Raw genomic sequence first — 22,632 nt, forward strand, 5'->3', positions numbered from 1 at the left:
CAAAGAGGTACAGATGTATCAGCTTGTGGGACCTGACAGGGCTTTGAAAGGCAGCTGCCTCTTCTGAGTGAAGTGTCTACCTCTTAGTTCTGTGCCAGGCTTACATTTTTGGTCAGTTCATGGTGAAGGATTTTTACTTCTTTCTGTTTTGCTCTTTTCTATTCTGTTCCCTTTCTACCCAAATACACAATACCAGAACTGTTTCCCTCACACCGAGGCCATTGCTTTTTGTCTGATCCAGATAACCAACAGCATAGTAATAATTGAAGGACTGGGAATTTTGCAACCACACAGGTTGTAGACCTGGCTTTGTCTCTCCACTGACTTGCTGATTTTAGTAGCTACAACTGGATCCCTTGGGTTGTCCTTTGTTTTAAGAAACCCTTCTTTTTGGATAACATACTACCTCTGCTTCATTTCTGTCTTCATATTGAAGACATACTATTTCATACAGAACACATGTCCTATTTCCAATAAACACATCAACCCATGTTGCCAATCTCAATGAAGTAAACATCAGCTCCTCAGTTATGTAATAATATAGTTTACAGATCTTGGCAGAAGGTACAAAATCTCTGTCTAAGCCAAAATCAATATGTACTTGTTCTAATGTAGAAAAATGCCCTGTTGGATTCCAAATTAGGCAAGTATAAAAAAAGAGAGGGATGAGGACTCATTTTTAATAAGATCTGGAAAATAGTTCCAGGTCTAATAGTTCACTCAGTACTCTATTACCATACTTAATGAAAACTACCATATACCACACTCTTCTTCTTTGATAAGAACTGTGCTAAGTGCTTTACATAGATTATCTCATTTAATCATCAAAATAATGATATCTATAAAGAAGGTACTATAATTATGTGTTATGTTTGTTATATAGGGAAATGAAAGTTTAGAGACTCGAAACAACTTCAACAACAAACAACAATTGGCAAAGATGATGTATATGGTAAATGACAGAGCCAACAATAAAATCTGAGCTACCTGACTCCAATACAGTGCAGCTAAATGATGTTCTATACAGCTCTCCTTATTTCTATTCACTCAACCAACCCTCCCCCTGGCAACTCCACCCCCAATTGAGCTCAAGCTTGTTTTCTGGAAAGCAAGCAGTAATACGACGACAGCATTGTAAGGTGGTATAGGAGGAGGTTTTGGTTTACAGGTGGACAGTTCCGATACTATGGTCTTATTTATTTATTTATAATCCTCACCTGAGCATATGTTTATTGTTTTCACAGAGGGGTGGGGAGGGAAAGAGAGAGAGAGAGAGGGAGAGAGAATGTGAGAGAGAAATATCTGTCAGTTGCATCCCACAGGCACCCCAACCAGAGATTGAACACACAATCTAGTTATGTGCTCTGACCAGGAATTGAACCTGCAACCTTTTTGGTGCAAGGGACAACATTCTAACCAACTGAGCCACCTGGCCAGGGCCATGGTCTTATCTCTTGATAAGAAATGGAGAGGAGGTAATAAATCCATACCTGCTTGTGCTGGGCAGTTCTATGCCTTCCTTAGCATAAACTTCATGAGTTATTTTTTGTTTTTTTTCTTATATTACCAGGCCACTTTGCTGTGAGTTAAAAACAGTCTATTTCCAGTGCATTTTCCATTTTTCTTTGACTAAAGTTTTTGTTCATTTTTATTAGTATAAATGGAAATCATTTATTTTAGGACCAAGTAATATAGGGTGGGAATTATTATGGTCATTTTTCAGATGGGCTCAGGGAATGGACATGACAGACCCCAGGTGAAATTCATTTCTAGCCAGAAAGAAGCTAGAACTTAAACCTAGGATTCCTCCCTGCAAATGTAGGTGTCCAAACTTGTTTGTATGAAGGCTACATGCCCAGTAGCTTTTTTGGTATTCTTAGCTATACTATACTAAATACATCCAAAGCCATTTTCATAAATTCCCCCACAAACTTGCTCTATCTCCTTTGCTTCTCATCTCAGCAAATGGTACCACCATTCAGGTGTGCATGCTAAACACCTGGATAGCAACTTCAATTTTTCTCTCTCCTTCACTCATACTGCCATCGTCCTATATTACCAAGTAATATCTCTTTTATGCCCAATGCATAAAATTTATGTTTTTCTTTCTACATATACCCAAACAGCACTCTGTCTCTTCTGAGCTTCTGGGATTGTCTTCATTTTTTTCCTCTTTCTCCACCTTTGCTTCATTCTCATATTAAGCCAGGTTGATCTTTTTATAACACAAATACAATCAAGCAATAAATGTCACCCCACAATTTCATTGAAAATATTTAAGTACCTTCCCATGGCACTTGGATAAAAATCAAAACCTCAAAATTGGCTGACAAGGTCTTGCATGATCTGGTCCTTACCATACCTCACACTTCATTCCTTAATCTCTGCACCACAGTTTCACTGACATTTTCCCATTTTCTCAAATACTACAAACCCTTCATACAAGCTCTTGCCTCTCTCTGGATTCGTCACTAACCTCCCATCTCTGAAGTGGTGTTAACACTTAACTCTTTCTTCAGATCTCAGCTCAGACGTCGCTTTCTCAGAGATAATTTCTCTGGTCTCTCATATGCTCTCTCGTAAGACCATTGCACTTCTTATCACTGTTGCAATTTTACATTTATTAGTGGAATTATGTGATCAGTTTCTGTATCCTTACAAGCAATATCTCTTTTTGTTTAACCTTGTGTACTGTGTATCATGCCCAGCACATGGTTAGCACATGATACATATTTGTCATGCTTACCATTTTTTTGAATGAGAAGGTTGTAGATTTTAGTCTGAATGCCCTCTGGGTACAGAATAAAGCTGCACTCATACTTCCCACTGAGTAAGGAGGACACATTCCTTAAGTGCAGAGTCCATTTTGTCACACTCCCAGGAATATCTGTGTAAGTCACCAGTGACTTGCAGGGAATCCCGTTGGCACAATGGAAGCCATGTTGGGGATGATAAAGAGCAATGAGGTCCACCTCCTTGGACCATTGTGTTTGTACCACAAAGCTTTTCTTTTGTGTTTTGCAGGTCAGGTTGACATCAGAGCCAGGTAAAGCATAAATTTCTTCTCCTGCACTGAAATTTCCTTCCCACACTCCTGAAAAGGAAGAACAGGAGCCATCAGTTTTCATGATTTACATGGAGTGACTCTTAATTATAAACTTTTGTGACTTTGGTGAGGTGAGTGAGCAGCAGGGGAATTTTTTCCCTGGCTGCCTTAGGGCTTGTGAAGAACTTATATATGACCCAGAGAGAGAAGCATGAGTTTCAGTACATACAAGAAGGCATTTAGCTTAAGGACACTAGAGGAACTGACTTCTGCTTTTTACTTCTTTGTTGGTTGGTCTATTTAAAAAATAATTTAAGATCTCTGACTACCAGTGAATAAAATTAAGACTTTAAAATTGAAACTCACTATCAAACTTATTACGGCAACTATTCTTACTACAGTTGGCTTTTTTTGTTATGAATCAACATGTATGTAACACTCAAGTGGTATTTTTTAAAACTGCAAAAATAACTATAAATTATTATGATAGAAGTTTTTAGAAATAGATGTTTACAAGAGGCTTTTATGTACACTGTTTCATTTAATCCTTCTCTGATACCAAACAGTGAAGTTGTTAACCCTTTTTTTCAAGGAGGAAACTGAGGCACAGATTAAATGATTTGTTCAGAGTCACACCTCAGTAAAAGAACATGAATTCAACTGCCTAGAAAATTGCTCTGTCTATAACCTCATAACCTCCAAACATCTCCCAAACTGGTCAAGAAGGGTAGGAAATTTCATATTCAATATTTTTGAGTTTGAGAGGGCCTTCATTCCCATGTAGTTAGTGTTCCTGGTTGGGGGGAAAGAAAATACCTCAGTTAAAGATAAATCATTGGTTAGCATGATCTGTAACCAATGCTTTGAAATACTAACATAAAAGAAGATTCACTCACATCAGTGCTCCGAACAAATGGTACAGACACTTAAAAAACATTAAGTATTGAGTGTTTGACGTACCCTCAATAGTGTAGATCTCAGTTTTAGAATTAACATGGAATACTTTTTCAGAAATGATATATTATTGTGACAAGTACCACAGAAACTAACAAAGGGAAAGATAAAAAGATGACAAGCAACTGAGAAGAAACAAGCCTCTTAAAGGTACTTGACAAATGGGAATTATTACACTTTTATGAATGCAAAAGTATGGGTAGGCAGATGTTAGTGCAGTTTAATATAGCTCCCCCTGAGCTCCTCTTTGCTAGATAACGTCTTTCTGATCCTATCTACAGCATTATACTCCAAGTTTCCTTTGATTTAGAAATTCTCCTTAAAATCTTAGTAGCTCTATCTGCAAAGCACAGCTAATTCTTAAGACACTCAGGATCACTGTAGTACCATCATGCTGTAGGATACAGAACTAATCTTTCCTCCCACTATTTTTAAGTAGGCCCTTTAGGCACTGGTTCCCAATGTTATAAGGACCCCACTATGTCTCCCAGGTCTATATCTACACATGCCTCATTAAAATTCAACATATGTTCAACTCCCAAAGACAGCATTTGGAGGAGAAAGGTATGTTACATACAAAAGGAAAAAAGGATAGTTTAAAGAGAAAAAGTTGAGCAAGGATCTCTGAGCATTGGTGGCTTTGTGATTCATTTATTTATTAATTTATTTTTAGTATTCCAGAGTTGCTCTGACTATCATTTGGAGAGCATTTCATTTCTAAGATGCAAAATTTCCCAATTACTCCAGAGATCCTCTTAGGGAGGAAATGGGTAAAAATATATCTACGTGGTGGCACAAACCACCCATTCCCTCCTTGGTTTTAGCGTTCGCTAGTAATCTTTCCTAGGCTCTAACAGCTCTCCCATAGCTGCCACTTAAATACATAACTGAAAGCCTTAGCAACGATCTGCCTTTGGTGCTCAATTTCAGCAGCAGTCACAGGCATTTTAAGTGAACAGAGCTCTCATTTGCCCCCGAAAGTGGTTGATTTGACAAGAAAGGACAACTGGAAGCCTTACCCCTGACAAAGTGTATCTGGATGATGGAATAGACAGCACAGTAAGTCCATCTTTTCTCCATTGTCTCCTGAAGGCCTTACACCAGCATTTTCATCGTGATCACAAAAGTCAATTGATGCCCTTTAACTAAGCAAACTCCAGCCACCCTATTTGTGCTGAAAAACCCCAAACCTACCACACGCCTAGGTCTGTTTATCACTTGGCAAGACCCCAGGAAATGAAGCGTAGACAGGAAAGTAATGTGGTTCAGAGCTCAGTATAACCTTCAACGGAACAATATAAAATTGTTCTCTGAAACCTTGTGTTTCACCTTTATCAAAAGACTTTTCAGCATCCAAAGACTTTCCCCATCAGGATCTCTGTGTCAGTCAAGCTGCTTCTAAAATCCAAAGGCAATCACGCAGAGCAGTTCATTATGTGCTTTTTATACACTTCTTTTCAAGAGCACAAAGTCATTTAACAATTTTGAGCTTTGTGTCTTTTATAATAGTTTTTCTGTTCCATTTATAACTACATTTTCTTTATAGAATTTCTCTGGAGTGAGAGAACAAAAAATTAACACATTTAATTTTAATAAAATTTGAAAAATAACTGAGGGGAGCAACAGCTATCAAACCAAATTTTATTGTCTCCCCTCTTGCAGGGAGACCCATGTTTCTGGGGGCAGAGAAGTGAGGGCTCCTCTTCTACCCCAAGTCTTGGATAGACTGGAAGTCAGGCAGGGAAATCTCTCACCCTGCTGCCTGGGGGCCTACTGTGTGGATGGCAGAAAAGCTTGTGCCTCAGCACAAAACCATATAGAGAAAGGTTGACTCAATCAGAATCCAAAGGCAGAGAATCTGCTTGCTCTGCCAGCCACCATGCCTGTTAGATCTACCCAGTCACTTCTATTTGCAGAGGGCAGAGACTGGATCAGAAAAGTGACTCCTTGGAAGGAGGGGGCAAGGGAAAGTGGTGGGGGGTAGGCAGAGACAAATGTATTTGAAAAAATAAATTAAAATAAAATTTAAAAAAAGGAAAAAGAAAAAAAGAAAAGTGACTCCTGAGACATGATGACAGTCCCCCGGCAGTTGTGACTGTATGGTTTTCCAGTTTAGGGTAAAAGAGACCATCTTCACTTTCTAACATCCAGAAAACAAGCATGATTACAATGCAAGTGTAATAAACACACAAAAAAAGTTTGTAAAAAAGTGAGTAAATATGTGTCTACCTACAACTGTATGAACAATTGCTGAAATATTCTGTGACCTCAATCTCACTACTACACTGCTACCATTGGCAGCATCCAGCAAACCTGAAAACAAAGGAGAAGACTATGCTCTATTCCTGAGGTGATTTTTTTTAGAGATAATTTTCACCAGATTGCCATCATGTTCCATGTCATCATGTATAATGACATCATGTCATATCATTAAGTATATATTGACCTGTCCAATGCAAGGACTTGGGTCAGAATATAGATGACACTGAGGCATGAGGCATCATCCTTGTCACTGAGGAGATTAGAATTTAGCTGGGAGAAGAGTGATTAGCATGTGGTGAAACAGGGCTTCTGTCTTTCTGTATGTCCAGACTGCCTTGTACACTGTCACTGGAAATACTTGCCATGACAACTGTCATACTTACTCATTACTACTTGGCTAATGATGTTTCCTAGAAAGGCTGGAAGGTGGAGTTACCTACTTCCTAATTTCGGGCTCTGCAAACATTTACTCCACCTCCCCTCCCCACAACCTCCCCACCAAGTCTCAGTTTACTGGTGATGACAAGGACATTTCAGAGAGGCTTGTGGAGTTAAAAGACTTTGATTGAAAGGAGGAGGGGACATCACTGCTCTTGATGCCTTTATCTCTTCTTCATTTCCCCTAGAAAGTCCAGTAAATTACAGTGATGGACCATAGAGCCAAAAACAGTGCAAGAGATAACACGGAGAAGATGCTGATCTCTAATTTGGTGTCCCTTTAAATCAGGACACACAACAAGCCTGGGGAAGAAACAATTACCTTACTCCACTTCTTGTAGTAAGAGGGATTTATCTAAGTGGAAACCAATAAAAATGTAAATTTATTGAATTCTCTCAAAACAATACCCTCTTTCTCTTGACATATTTATACATCTCCTATTTCTTATTGCTTTAAAGTAAAGCAACTCTTCAAAAAATTTTAAAAATTAAACACCTGAAATTCAGAAAAAAAGGAAATTGTCATTTTTTCTCCCCGGAGTTACAGACTCACTTTTTAATGGAATCCTTACCTCTCATTGGGTTGAGCTATCCAAAGCACTTGTTCAGTGGCCACTGGGCAAACTGGCCCATTTTGGGTATTTATTCAGGGCCTAGTTCATGGTTCTTATACCTAGAAACCTCTGTAGCCTGGAGTGATCAGATTTGACTAGTTTTCCTTTGGGATCCGCCCAAGCTCTAAGAGAGGAAAAAATTCAGATGCCTGCAGAATCTTAATTGAATGCACCTGGTGTCCTGCAGCTGTGAGACGCAGGTGATAGCCCCTCCATGGCTGTTTGTATGCAGCAGGTGGCAGCAGCACCCTGCGGACCAGCACAGCTCTCTGGGATGATGGAGATTTTCGTTTCCACTGTCTTTCAGTCCCAATAGTATTTTCTAAAGGCCCTTTCAACATGGGGATAGGCATTCTCTAAGCTTAAAAATAACTCTTCTATGGAAGTCATGTCAATCTCTTCTATTATCCTCCCTGCTCACCAAATCCCAATTGCACAGCGTTTCTTCTGTTTTAGAGTATAGCCTGCTGCATGTAAAGAGAAAACAGAAGCAGTCAGTTTCACACACAAAAAGAAATCTTGAACTTCTTGAACTTCAGAGGCAAATTCAATTATTTACAAAGAGAAGCAGGGACACACATTATTTCTGCTACTGGCAAGCCATATTTGTGTGTTTTGGATAAACTTTTTATATGCTCCATTTAAACACTTATCCTCAATGAGAAAAAAGACATTTTCAGAAATAAGTTGAACAAAATGGTAAACTTACTATAGTGGTTTTCATTGAAGTTATCTCAAACCTTACTGACTTGTCTTTTATTCTATTCTTTAACTGATAAAAAAAAAAGTGAAGTATTATGTTTCTCTCCCAAAATGTTTAGAAACCATAATGCTTAATATTTTTGAAAATTAAAAAATATTTATTGAGTGCCAACTCTTAAAAGATTATGAAGAACCGCAGTTCTAGGTGATTTAAAAATATAAATGATAAAACACACCTCTTGTCCTTTAGGCATGTGACATTTTGCTGGAGAGAAAGCATTCCCGTGCACCAAAATAGTTGAGCAACATAATGCATAGGTAGGACAGGCCTTGGGAAAGAACAGTTCTCCAAGGATCAAGTGGGTTAGGAACATCTGAAGTGTGGAGCCTAAATTTGGCTTTACTTTATAAAACCGAGTCTGGTAGAATCCATGAGGTAAGTCACCTCTGGCAGAGAAAACAGTCAGAACCATCACGTGGTAGTATTGAAATGAAAGGTTAATTCAGTGATTTGGCTTTTATCATTGAGCGGAGAATTTACTGGAGGCTTGGGGCAGACAAAATTGTCCAACCAGTGAGCTTAGCTTATGGAGAGCTTTGAATTTTAGCCTACAGACTTTGTTCTTATATTGGAAAGAATTATAGAATTTTCAACAGAAAAGTAATATATTTAAATGTAACATTTGAGAAAGAAGAATGGGTTAAATTGACGTATGTAGATTGAATAAAAGAAGGGAGAAAAGGGAGGTGGAGTATCTGTTGGGAATTTTCCATTTCTTTAGGCCCCCAGGACGAAAGTCTGATGATTGGCAGTGATTATGGCGAAGAGTGATGGGGGTCATAGACATTACAAGAAAGGGGAGGTGAGGCTTATTGTTCGATTGGATGTAGAATCAAAGTCTCCTGGGAAGTTTTATACATCAGAATTAAGAAAAAGAGAAAAACTGTAGTAGAGCTGGATTCCTGCTGGAAGAGCCACCCCATCCAGGGAGCATTTGTCAAAGGGTCACTGGGTTTTGGATGGGAAGTGAGGAATCACCGGTTAGGGCACAGCATAGAGGTCATGCCTTCACGGGAGCCAAGTTCCTCCTTTTTGTTTTCACTCAAATTTTATGAGTTTTAGGAATTACCATCTAATGAAAGAGAAAGAATTTTGTGAGACTTTCAGCTTAGCAATCTGTTTTATCATCACAATTTCCACCATGCTCAAATCTATCTATTAAAGACTGGTTTTGATTTAATACATTTTTCCAATGACAACACTAATATCTGCTCATGACCAAATCCTTTAAACATTTTAAAAGATTAATAAAGAAAATAAGAATCAGCTGGAATCCTAAGCACACAACTAATACTTATATTTGTCTTTCATCTTTCTATAGTTTCACATAAATATATATACATGAAGAAAATTGATATTTACTATTTTTCCCATGTGCTCTCTAACTTGTGCTTTTTTTCACTTCACAATACATTGTAGACATATACACATTATATAACAAAGGTAAACTTCTTCCTTTTTAAGTGATTGTATAAAATATATTGTATGGATGTACAGAAAAATAATTTTAAGTAAAATAAATGTAAAACTTCCACCTAATGTTTTATTTTGAGAAATACAATGATAAAGTTTAACTGAATAATTATAGATGATAATCCTTGAATATATTGTTTTAGTGGTAAATTGAAATAAGAGAGGAGAGAACTTGATTTTTGCCAAAGTGCTGGGAAGCTAATGTTGACTCCTTAATAACTCAATAATATTGAATTTTGCAGAAATACATTTTAGAAATCATTAATATTTCTAGAGTTAACTTAGCATAGCCAAAATTAGGAGAAATATTTTGAATTTTACATTCTACCTAGTTTCAAAACTTGGAAATTTATTTAAAATGCCTCCTTGCATTCAATGAAACACAGAAGTATTGCAAATGCTTTTAGAAAGACAGTTAAAGCTAAATCACATCCTGAGATCCTTTTGTAGACTATTACAAAAATATTCTTAACTATATTGTATTTCTACAGCTGTAGATTCACATAAAAATATTGTATTTCTATACTTGGTGAAAACAGTAGGTGAGGTAAAATCATCCAAGGACTAGATCTGACTTTTTGCTAGTAAAGCCCCCACTCCCATCCTGCATTTTTAAAAATAATTTCCTTTTAGATGTAGTTCTGAGTGTGAGAACAAGAAGGAAGGAGGGAGAGAGGGAAGGAAGGAAGGAAGGAAGGAAGGAAGGAAGGAAGGAAGGAAGGAAGAAAGAAGAGAGAGAGAGAGAACTCACATTTTGGTATTTGTTACTTTTTGTGATGGTGTAGCTCAATGAAACTTCAAGTAATACTATCAGGAAATATATTGTGATTAATAGCATTTCCTTGGTAACTGAGAATTAAACCAAATTCTTGGGGGAGGAAGAATTATAGTGGGGAAGGGAATCAAATAAGAGAGAAAGTCTTTATTGCTGAATATCTATTTAAAATTGTTGTCTCACATTTCTGGCTCAATGAAAACCTTGTCATGAGCATTATTTTATTTTATTTGGTGACTGAGGTTCTTACAAAAGCATTGAACATTGTTCTGAACCTTAGACCACAGAGTGGGCCATAAGAATATAGAGGATAGTTGTGAATAAAACCATTCTTCTTTCCTCCTGAAAAGAAGTTGAACTGTTGAAAGATTTGCCTCTGTTGTGGGAGAGTTAAAACAGAGGCATGAGCATGCCCTCACACGAAGGGTGTCTATTTTCAGTCTATAGAGCTAGAAGGAACTGTACCAGTCAGCTAGTAAAGAAAGAGCACTTATTTTTACAGATGAAGAAACTGAGCTCTGAAAGGTAAGAGTGCCTTGCCCAAAGTTAAAGAGCTTGTCAGGAAGAATCCCATTCATGATGTCGTGCAACCACCACCTGCATCTACTTCCATCACCCCCCAAAAAGAGCCCCAATCACTCTTCATCCCTGTCCCCTCCAGCCCCTGGCAGCCACCAGCCTACACTTTTTGTCTATAGATTTACCTGTGTTAGATGTTTTACATAAATGGAATCATATAATAATTTAAAAAATGATTCCCAAACAACTTATTAAATAGAGTCACTATTAAGAAACTTAGCTTAACAAAATCAACAGTTAAAACCCAACCATTCTTCAAATTAAAATGCAAATTGCCTCATTATCTGGACAAATAAGATCCAGTTATAAAAAATTAATTCCTATGACATTTCTATTAACCTGTACCTATATATTATGGGGGAAGCAGTAGTGATTTTTATGTATATTTATAAGAAGCTTCTGTTTATGTGTTTTGTTCACTTGCTTGCTCTTCAATTTGATTTCCTGGAGGAACTCTGACTAACTCTCTGGGTAAAACCAGGCCTACTATTTTTTATCAAAAGTATTGGATTAACTTCATACTCATGCTATATAACTCAGCTTCAATTTATTTTATTTTCACAGTTTTTTAGCCATTTACTATGGACTTTCTCCTTTGGTTATGCTCAGAAAAGTCAGTATAGGTCTCCTATTTACGTCTCCAAATGATTCTCTTTCTTTTTATAGCCTCTCTTTCATCCTCAGTACACACAGCCTCTGTGTGAATGGGGAAGCTGTTCTAATTTCCCCTCACCTAGCTGGGTAGGCCACATTTCTAGGAGAACCAGATGATGATGCAAACAAATGAGCAAAGAAAAACACTGTGTGTGTAGAGTCTTTTTAAGCAAGCAGATGATCCTCAAAGTTTTTCTATTCTAGAACAAAATCATGCCTTTTTGCATTTGAGAATGCTAGAATCTCCTTAGAATTAGAAGTATGTTTTTTACTCTAACCATAGACTAACCATCACTATGGAACTACAGAACTTAAGAATCAACTCTCTTATTTGTGTAAATGAGGAATCTGGTGCCCAGTGAAGAGAAATGATAAACTTGAAGCTAGAGTTATTTATGCCATAAGTACCAACTCAAGGATTTGGCTTTACCTTGGGCCATTTCTTTCCCCATAAACATTACTCATGTCACAGATGTTGCTATTTATATGACCAAGAATAAAGGAACCAGGCTGAAATGTGGGTGCTAAGTTGTCAACCAGGCCCACTTCCTAGCAAAATGAGTCACCCCCACACAATAGGTTTGCAGCACTGGTAACTCAAATGTGTGCTTCTGTGACAGAAAATTGCACAACACAATGTTATCAGAGACCCTGACAGTTACTTGTGAGAGGTATAAACCTCAAATGTCAGCCTTACAAATGTCCAGGTTTCTCTTTTCACACATCTGTAAATCATATACACGCTTGAGAGGAACCCAACATTTCACCACAGCTTGCCAGACCCTGCCTGACCCTGCTCTCTCTCCTCCCCCCTCAACCCCACACTCCCTCATTCACCGCAGTCCTGCCCCCTCTTTCCTTTCTATCCCTTAGGCGCTTCATGTTCATTAAACCCCAAGTTATTTGCATTTGCCAATTTCTCTGCTTCAAATATTCCTTCATAGGCTTGTTACATGACTGAATTCTCTCATTCTGAGGGCATTCAAATGCCCCCTCCCCTGCAAGGACTTTTCTGACTTCTGGAACTGTCTAGGGGATCCCCCTGCCGCTACCCCATGGATCTCTCTCATAGTCAGAGGGGTAGCTGTATTTCATTCATGGTGCTTATCGCTATGAGAAGTTAGATTTTTTTATTTTCTTGTTGGTATATCATTTTTCATTAGAATAGAAACTCTGTAAAAATAGGAATTTTATGTATTAGTCATTGCGTCTGCCTCACCAAACTGCTTTTTCACTCCAGCTGTTGGGGAGGCAACCAGCTGCTCACAGGCACAACTTGAAAGTACCTCTCCTAAGCTGCCCCAAATACCTCTCACTTTCTGAGGTGGCATCTTTGGGGCAGAGACATAGTCCCTCATCCATTCTGACACATGCACAACCCTAGAAGTGAAAGGAAGTCGACACACCATAGGAAAACACATGACCAACTGGAGCAGGAGCTTGTGCCTAAATCCCTCCTCTTTCGATGTCCAGGTGAATGATTCTAAGGTGCATTTTACATGGCTCCTTGGAGGGTACCCAGCAGTACTCGGGCACATTTGTCCATGGTGGAAACTGCTTAATAATGCACCTTGGGATTGGCTTTCCCTTTCCCCTTGCTTTATTTTTTTCAGTTTCTCATTTCTGTTCCAGAGAATAATATCTCAAAGTAACTGTAAGCAGGCTCTTCTCTTGGGCTGTGCTTTTGTGCAGAGTGCAAGCCAAGGCTGCCTCCTTACTCACTGTTCTATCTCCAGCCCCAAGAATGTTATTGAGAACATAACATATACTATATAAATATTTTGGGTGGGTGATACTCTCTTGACTAAGTAATGCCGTTTCCTACCAAGGGGAACAATAAGCATACTCATTTCATTGTACTCACAGAATTAAAATAAACTAATTCAATGGTCCTAAAAATAAGACATATTCTTCATTCTGATGAGCTTCTCAACAAACATGGGGCTCCATTGACAGACAGACACTAGGATGGAGCTCAGAGACAAAGATAAAGAACCTCTCCTCTCCGTCGATGTCATTTTGGCACTGTCAAGGAAAGGGATGACCTTTATAAGTATGAGGATTTCAATGACCCCTGTTGGATCCACCACCAGTTATGACCTTTAGGTCCCCTGTGAAGGATACAAGACTAAAGAAATTAGGAGCTAATAAAAGAGTGGACAATATGTATCCTGAGAAAAGTACAGACAATACGTGCCTTGACAAAATGAATATAAAATTTAAGACATTTCATGGCTGATTTTTGAAGTGCTCAAATCAACTGTAGAAAAGAAATAAATCTTGTCATGTGACACTTGAAATTCAATAGCAGTACTTAAGATAGAAATAAGGGTGACAAATCTACCTCTACCAATGTCTATCAGACAAGATTTTTTTTTCCTCCAATAACCAGAGACAATAACTATGGGGAAATGAATATAATAAAATCTAGGTCTCTTACATATAGGCACGTAATATTTAAAAATATCAGAAAACCACAGTGCAACTTTTGCTGTCACTATGGCTTAGTATTCACTGAAGTTATTGTTCCCTGGGAGCTGCATTTCTTCAGACTTGGTAAGCCAATTTATCTCAGGAGAAAACAAAAGGCCCATTCAAAAGTGATAACTGAGCAGAGTTTAATACAGTTTATTTATAAAGTTGTCATTGGGTGTAAGGGAAGCAAGTGTTGATATAGTTCTCAGGACTACCAACACTGGGAAGCAATTTTCTTCCCCATAACTGTGGGGAAATAGGAGAGAGTAGTTGTGGGTAGGGGGCTTCCTGACAGGAATGTAGTTGTGGGTAGGGGGCTTCCTGACAGGAATGTGGCCTCAGTATAGAAGTGCAGACAAGCTGGCACATGGTCACATAGGAAGCTGAGCACGTAAACATCCTGACCTCACTGTCTTAGAGGGAAGAAGGAGAGTGAGGGTCAGATTTACTTGCACTCATTTGCTGAAGCCAGAGGTCAAGGGACCTCATTTGTACAGTCCACGCAGATTAGTGCCCCAATGGGTCTAGAGCAACAAACAGGTACTGTACATACAGCATACCAACTATGTGGTCTTCAGTAATTGCAACAGGAGAAGCTGCAGGTTTTCTTTGCAGGTTGACTTGTACCAGGGCAGGGGTCACCCCTGAGTGTCTAGCGTACTGGTGAGGAGGCACCTCAGAAACCACCAGTCGAAGAATGTGCAGCAGGGTGATAGATGAGGATCGTTTCCTTCCTTAGAGAAAGGCTTAAAAACTGTTATTTCATGCACAATAGGAGGTATGTCTAATGGGAAAGAGCTCCCTCTATTGACAAGGCATTGTAAGAGCCTCTCATAAGAGATTTTACAAAAGAAAGTGAAATTTTAAGAGTTGTTTCATTCTGTTCTGCCTGCAGAGCAACTAAGACATGTTTTGAGATGCTAACCTTTAGTTCTTGCTTTTAAAGACAGGAAAAGGATCAGCAGCCCTAACTTCCATCATGCCTGTCGCCTCCTTATAGGGCCAGAGCATTCCCTGGGGAGAACAAGTATTAACTACTTAATAAACCTCCTCTTTTCATTATGTCTCCACATTATAGGTAGGATAGAGGTTTTCCTGACAGGCAAAGAGTGGGCACAGTCATCAACTTGAAACCGTTATTTGGGAAAACTCTTGGATATTCCCAACTAAGTCTTTACCTTTATAATGTGGGAAAGAAACCTGATACGGGGCATGGAGTATGAGAGACCAGGAAAAGACTTACATGACCTATTAAGAAGGGACATGAATACTTAAAAAACTAACTTGCTTCAACAAAGGAAGCAGACCCAATCACAAGCTATGAACAAAGACACTTTCCTGATTGTCTATAAAGACATTCCAGAACACCCTAGGATGGTTAATGGTGAGTGTCTGTGTATTAGTCCTGGATCCTGACATTTGTTGTCATGGTTTGCACTAAATCTGTTGGCCAGAAATATTGGAGACCATGGGTTTTAAAAATGTCTTATGTAGGGATTAAATGGTGTAACATATTACATTAGTTTCTAAGGTTGCTGTAACAAATTACTATAAACTTGGTGGCTTAAAATAAGAGAAATTTATTCTCTCAAAATTCTGGAGGCAGGAAGTCCAAAATCAAGGTATTGGCAGGGCTGCTCTCCCTTCAAGGGTTCTAGGGGAAAATCTCTTCATTGGCTCTTCAGCTCCTGGGGTCTGACAGCATCACTCCAATCTCTGGTTCAGCATTCTCCTTCTCTCCCTATCTTGTTTCTGCTCCCTCTAAGGACATTAGTTACTGGATTTAGGACCCACCCACATAATCCAGAATAATATCATCTTGAGATAAGTAACAATTATATTGGCAATGGTCCTTGTATCAATTTAGGTCACATTTACATGTATTGAGGGTTAGGACTTACACATCTCTTTTGGGGGGCCACCATTCAAGATACTAAAGATATCATGAAGCAGAATCATCTCAGAGAATTAAGCATACTATCAGCACTCAGGAAACTGGGGTCTTGCAGTAGATACTGTGGTGTGCTGACCAACTTCCCTGTTAAGGACTGAAGTGCTCATTTCCTCTGCTGCTGGGAGTGTTGCCTGTGAATGGCTCATAGCAGAGTCATTCTCCAAGAATTTCCTTCATCTGAAGACAGCTGCTTCCCCATATTTCTGCTTCCTCCCTGGAAAAGGCCACATGTAATGAGAAGATAATGAGGGGAGAGGTACAAAAGCCTGGTCCCTTGCCTCAATTCTGGACAACTCTGAAGGGGCAACCTGTTAGGCAGCAGTTAGAAATGAGTGGAGGGAGGGGAGGAGGCAGCTACTGCCCTTGTTGACTCAAGGCAAATAGTTGAAAAAGTTTCAATGAACTGCCCTTGTTAGTAAAATTTCCATTTTTCCAATTTTACACCCACCCACCCCTCCCGCAGTGGGCAGTCAAGGAGAGTTATGGGAAAAGGGCATGTGCAGAAGAACTAGAGTCATATGACCAAAATATCTGTCAATCAGTATAGAACTCCTCTCCTATGCTAATAAAATCTCACAAGTACTTAAGACAGCAGATTCAGGAGACTCGCACCTTTCTCACCACTCATTCTCTCCCTTGAGGATGTGTAATAAAACTCTTACTTCTTACTCATCCACTTTCATCTCTCTTATATGTAATTCTTTACTGCATCAGTGAGAAGAACCAAGCTCCAGTAATGATCCCAGGTCCAGAGCGCCCCTGTGGAATGGGATGAGGCCTCTGTTTCAACTTTATCACAGGTCACCTTCTCCTTCTGACCCATCTTGCTTCCTTCACTCCCTTGTGGGTGTTGCTCCCAGTAGCAGTTCCCAGTAAACCTCTGACAGAAAAAAAATCCCACTGTAGCATCTGTTTCCCAAGGACTCTGACCTAGGACACACGTTACCATGAGCTAAACCATAGATAATCTAAGTAGCTCAGAGAGAGTCAGTGGAGAACCTTTCCCCACTGAACTGGGGGAGTCATTTGGACTTCTTAAGTGCAAGAAGTGCTTTCCCTTCAGGACGTGATCTCCCTGCTTATTATCAACCCTGTGATTAGAAACATGGGATAAAAAGTTCAACACACAACCCTGAGAAGAATGAAAAAATTTAAAAAAATAGAAGGAATGTTTTTCAAAAATTAGACAGAAGCAAAGTAGATTATCAGAAGGTACTGAGTATTAGTAAGAGAAATTAAACCCAAATGCTATCATTTTTAAAAAATATTTGAGAATATGTTTTTAAACAGAAAATAAAAGTAAAATGTTCTGGATGTTGAGAATGAAGAATAAGGAAAAAAACCCTCTAAGTATGGAAATAGAAAAAAGAAACATGAGTTAAAATTTAAAAAGTAATCTGCATCTGTAATAATCTTGGGAGGAAACAGTCTTGGGTCCTCTGCTGTGACCATCGTGGAGACCTACAGGGTAGAGTCTTCCTCCCAGTGGTTCATACCACCAACAACCAGCCTTTCAAAAGATGTGGTTTCTTAATACTAACCCCTGTGGGGGAGATTAAGTAGCATCCAGCTGGGCCTTATCTGCTACATCTTATCCAGAAGCTTCTTATCCAGAAACTTCTTATCTACATTCCTAGTGGAAACTTTTCCACTCGGGGTTGTTTTGTCATGTTAGAATCTAAAACCTCGTAAGAAAACCACACCTAAACCTATACACAGATATAAAGAAAATACCTGTATTGATCTGGAACGACACATGTAGAACATGCGCTCTATGGTTAGATCTGTTTCATTTCTTGACTCTGCCATTTTCTAGCTTTGTGACTGAAACAAGATGCTTAACCTCTCTGAGTTGCTCTGTCCCATCATCTGTAGAGCAGATGTGTGTGAAGATTGATGACATATAAAGAGCCTGGCACCAAAGTGAACCTACTGCAAAATTACTTATTAGTAACACAAAATACACAGTATTCCTTTCTATTAATTTTCTAGTGATAACAATAACCTTTTGTCAAATATGGATTTGCATTTATTGCCCAATTATTTTCTTGATGAAAACAATTTAAATTTGTTTTTCTCTGCTTGTGTCAATGGCAGATTCAAAAGAGCTGGAGAAACGTGATCTGTACCCTGGTTAGTGCCATGCGTCATTGACTAATGTTCCCAGCTGTGTTTTGAATCCCTAACACTGTCAATGATGTATGCAGCAGAAGTGGTCTGAAAGGGTGATTTTTCTGACAAGGATTTGATCTTAGAGGATGAACAATTTAGAAAATCATGTCTTGCCTTAAGAGAGACATTGGGGAAATGAGACAACTGAGAGAGAACATTATAATCTCACCTTTATAAGTAATGTTATGTACACAGTATGGTCAGGAACTTAGAATTTGTATTGAAACAAGCTTCAGTTTAAAATCTGGGATTCACTATATATTAATTTAACAACCTTGGTCAAGTAACTTAACTTCTTTGAGCCTCAGTTTTCTTACATATAAAATGAGAATAGTGGCAATACCTATCCTTCAAGGTTGTTATGAGAACCCAGTGATACTTCATATGTGAAAGCACTTGGTACAGAGTCTGGCTCACAGTATAGCTAATGAAGCCACAATAAAGTTCATAAAAATAAGACATAAAGGAGGAGAAAGAAGAGAAGGAAAATTTGCCGGACAAAGCTTTTCCCCAACTCAGTGATATTGGACAGATAAGCCATTTAATTTTTCTGGACTTGCATTGTCTCATTAGTAGAATAGTAAGCTGCTAAATGTTACAAGAATGAAAATGGCCCCTAGTTCACTGATTCAAGATGAGTTTAATGGTCATCACTAAATGACTTTTAGAGATCTCAACATTATGTAGCCAGCTTGGCCTGCCCTTAAGTTATAAAGCATAAGATATCCATGAAATATACAGAAAATAATAGGCCATATAAAATAGAAAATTACAATAAATTATATGAATTAATATATTAATTCTGGCAGATGCACCCTATAATCCCTTAATGGCCCCCCTACCCCAACTAAGGAGATTTTTTCTCTGATCCTTAAAAATCAATGTACAGTAAATTAAACATAGCTTGCTGTAGTGATTGGCTTAGTAGAAAGATCTTGCTAGGAACTACATAAAAATCTAAAGTAAACAGCTACCCAATATACAAATGTACTCGTTGGAGCATAGAAACCCTGTGAAAGACATGGACCTGGAGAATAGTATGCTAAGTAAAATAAGCCATCAGTTAAAGACAAATACCACATGATCTCACTTGTGTGTGAAATCTAAGGCACACAATAAACTAACAAAACAGAAACAGAAGCATAGATACAGGGAACAGACTGACAGCTGCTGGAGTGATGGGGGAGATGGGATGAAAGGTGGTGAAGGGATTAACAAAAGAACAAATATGCACAACCCATGGACACGGACAATGATGTGAGAATTTAGTGAGCAAGGGGAAGGGTGGGGCTGGGTGGAGGTGGGCAAAGGGAGAAAAAGTGGGGACAACTGTAATAGCATAAACAATGTAAAATATTAAAAAATAAAAAGTAATTAATAAATCTACTTAAAACTACTAAACTGGAAGAGGCTGGGATCTCAGACTCTCTATCATTTTACCTCCATAGCAATTTTGTACAAATTAAATTTAAGTTTTATTAAAACTAGGTTCTGTGGAAGTCATAGGCAAGTTGGTCAATGCACCCGCCCCAATTACTTCCTGGCATGGTGTTGGTTCTATGTTATTTAATCTAGATCAGATGAATGTCTACATTTCCACCAAATTCATTTGTAAGTTGAAATTATCACAGATCATTCATCAACTGAATCTTTTAGGCTAATTCTGGAGAAGTCTTACAAGCTTCTTCAGCAGAAGTTTGTAACATCTTGATAGAAAGGGGAGATGGCCAAAACACAGTCTCCACAGATTTACATGGTTCAAAACATTAGGCAAAAAGTTCAGAGAATGGTGAGTCAATGCGTACTCAGATGGCCATAATGTTCTGATTTATCATGTTTTACTTTCCCCACAAAGCCAGCAACAAAATGGGAATAAAGCAAAATGAATCTATTCTTATTAGATTGGGGCCACAATCTCATATTGGGTTTAGTTATTGGATTTCCTGACAACTTCCTGTACTGTCTGCTCATTGCTTTCAAGGGAGCCAGCAATGGCCTGGGATAACAGTGTGTCTAGAATGTGAGACATCTTAAATGGATGACACAACTTCCCCAGGCTCTGCTGCCAGTGGAGTTCCCTAAGCAAGTTAGTGTTTATGCGTTGGTGATATTTGCGGGATCAATGGAAACCAGACAGAAATGCTCCTTGCCTAGAATAATGGTACCATAAAAGAAAGTGGGAACACAGAGATGAATATTCTTACTGAAGATATTTACTCAGGTTCAGTATTATGTACCTGAGTGAAGAGCTTTATATCTTTTGGTTGAGAAAAACTCAAGGGCTCTTATTGCATTGGTTTCCTTATCTTTTAGGTTTTTATTGACTACCCTTGCCTCTGATATTTCCCTTATCCAAATCATGAGATATTCTGCTCTTCGTTATATCAAATGTGACATATACTCCCAAATCCACATGTCACAGAGTTGGTTCTCTAATACTTTCTGACATAAACGTGATCTGTCTGATTCAAGGTTTCAGTGTGATAAAATAATAGAGCACTCTCTTCTCTTTGAGTTACACTTGAGCATTAGTCTGGCTTTTCTTCCTAAAAATATAAGTTTGATGATAGGTCCTGAAGTTTGCTGATAGGTCAAAGACCAGAACATTTTCCACTGATTAAAAAAAAAAAAGAAAAAAGAAAAAAAAGAGAGACATCATCGGACACAGGCAATGAAAAAAAAGTAGACAACCTTAAATTAGAACAAAATCTGGAAATTAATAGTGCTTTGTTGAAACAGAAGTACTGGAGTTGAAAGGTGTGGGTGGATGGGCAGGTGGGGAGAGGTGAGGGGCACTGCACCCCTAATCACCCTCCCATAGCTTCATCCAGCACTGCCAGACCTCCTGGCATCGGCAACTGACCGATTCCTCTGCCCGGCAGTGCCTGGTAGGAGGATCAAAGTCAGTCCTGTACTTGCTGCCCTAGGGCTGTATTCTCTGTCTTAGCAACACACCCATGAACTGACTGGGTTAAGGGTTCACAGGGCTGAAAAGGAATAGTGGCTCTTTCCTATCCTCACTCCCCTTGCTCAGAAGGTGGGGTTCCTGTGAAACTTGTTCTGGCCTCTGTGGGCAAGTCCAGGGCAGTACTTCTCCACTCCCATCCCCATGCACACTTGTGTGGCCAGCCTTTATCATTCTTTTTTGTAGGCCATGCAGCCTTCCACTCCACAATATTCTTCTACCTGAAGTTCTGTTTTCTTTCTTCTTTTCTTCTCTGTCTACCCTTCCTGCCCTCTTTCTCACTGGCAAGTTCAAATAGGCAGTAGCAGAGGAATAGTGTGCACAGAAGCTAAACTTCAAGTTGGGAGGCAGAGAAAGTAGAACATTCTTCTGGGAATAAAAAGCAGAGTTAGAGGTAGCAGGAGAGGGAAGCAGTTAAATATTTTTAGGAGAGGATTTTTGATAATGTAGCATTTATTTTAGGCTGAGGAGAAGCAGAGAATGAAGGAGAAGAGACTAATAATTCAAGAAAGAGGGGATAATATACAGGACAGTGTCTGGGAAAAGATTTAAGAACCTGAGCTCCACAGCACAGATGGAGTAATGAGACAAAGGAAAAGCAAAGTGCTTCTGCTCTGACAGAGAAAAAATATTAAAGTAAAAAATTATGGTAAAATTGGGATGTGGAAAGTAATAAAGTTGAAAAATATTCAGATTTGCATATTTGTCCTCAACCTTCAATGTAAATAAAAGAGAAGGTGGGCCATTTATTGAAAATTGGTGAGAAGAGCCCTAAGGGAAATGAAGCAGGAATGTTTTGGACTATCAACTGGGAGGATGGTGACAGGAGGTCAAAAGAAATAAATAAAAGGATTCCTGAGCAGAAATGAGAATGTGGTTCAATATGACAGGTTGGCTTTGGACTGCAATCAACAGTACTTGGTGTCAGGGAGCAGGAGAGGAGAATGTGTGACAGGCGGTTGCAGCTTGGCAAGGTGGTGACCTCTGAAGGTTGAGAGGCCCAAGTACAAAGGGAAGAGGGGGGACAATTATATTTGCTGACTATGGGGTATATGGCAGAAATGGAAAGTGAAAAGGTGGCTGAAGAATAGGGAGAACAGGAGGGTTGGAGAGGAGGAGAGAGGGAAGGGAGGAGAATGTCAACTTTCTCTCAATGCTTATTCATTGTACCCCATTCTCACTGGTTCATAATTTTGGCCCTAATTTCACTAGTAGCTGAAAAAAAAAAAAGGAATAATATCCAGTTTAAAATTTAGCTTCTTCTTCATCCAGTAGCTCATGTTGTATCAGTTAACATCAACCTATATGGGAAATTGGCTTTCTCAGAATGAAGCCACATTCTGTAGTCTTTTGGAGAAGAGTGAGAAGAAAATATGTGGTGCCTTCTGCTTAAGATCAGCAAATCAGGAAGCACATGCCTTGAACTTGGGGGCCGGGGAGTGGGCAAAGAACTTTGAGGGAGCAGGATACCAAAGAATAAACTTTGCTTACGCAATTTTTGCCATATT

At 38.9% G+C, this 22,632-nt stretch overlaps 1 protein-coding gene across 1 annotated transcript in view; it reads right to left on the bottom strand.

The window, feature by feature from the left end:
• CD96 (CD96 molecule) overlaps nt 1–5,080 on the bottom strand; it is an 83,840-nt gene extending 78,760 nt beyond the window's left edge. Inside the window, exons 1-2 of the mRNA XM_054577327.1 lie at nt 5,020–5,080; nt 2,747–3,094 (exon numbers count right to left, since the gene is read on the bottom strand). Coding sequence (XP_054433302.1) covers nt 2,747–3,094; nt 5,020–5,080 — 409 coding nt within the window. The remainder of the gene's footprint in view (nt 1–2,746; nt 3,095–5,019) is intronic.
• Between the last annotated feature and the right edge of the window lie 17,552 nt (nt 5,081–22,632).

The sequence above is a fragment of the Pteronotus mesoamericanus genome, unplaced genomic scaffold, assembly GCF_021234165.1.
Source record: "Pteronotus mesoamericanus isolate MK-2021 breed Mesoamerican mustached bat unplaced genomic scaffold, CSHL_Meso_final contig_42, whole genome shotgun sequence".
NCBI lineage: Eukaryota > Metazoa > Chordata > Mammalia > Chiroptera > Mormoopidae > Pteronotus > Pteronotus mesoamericanus.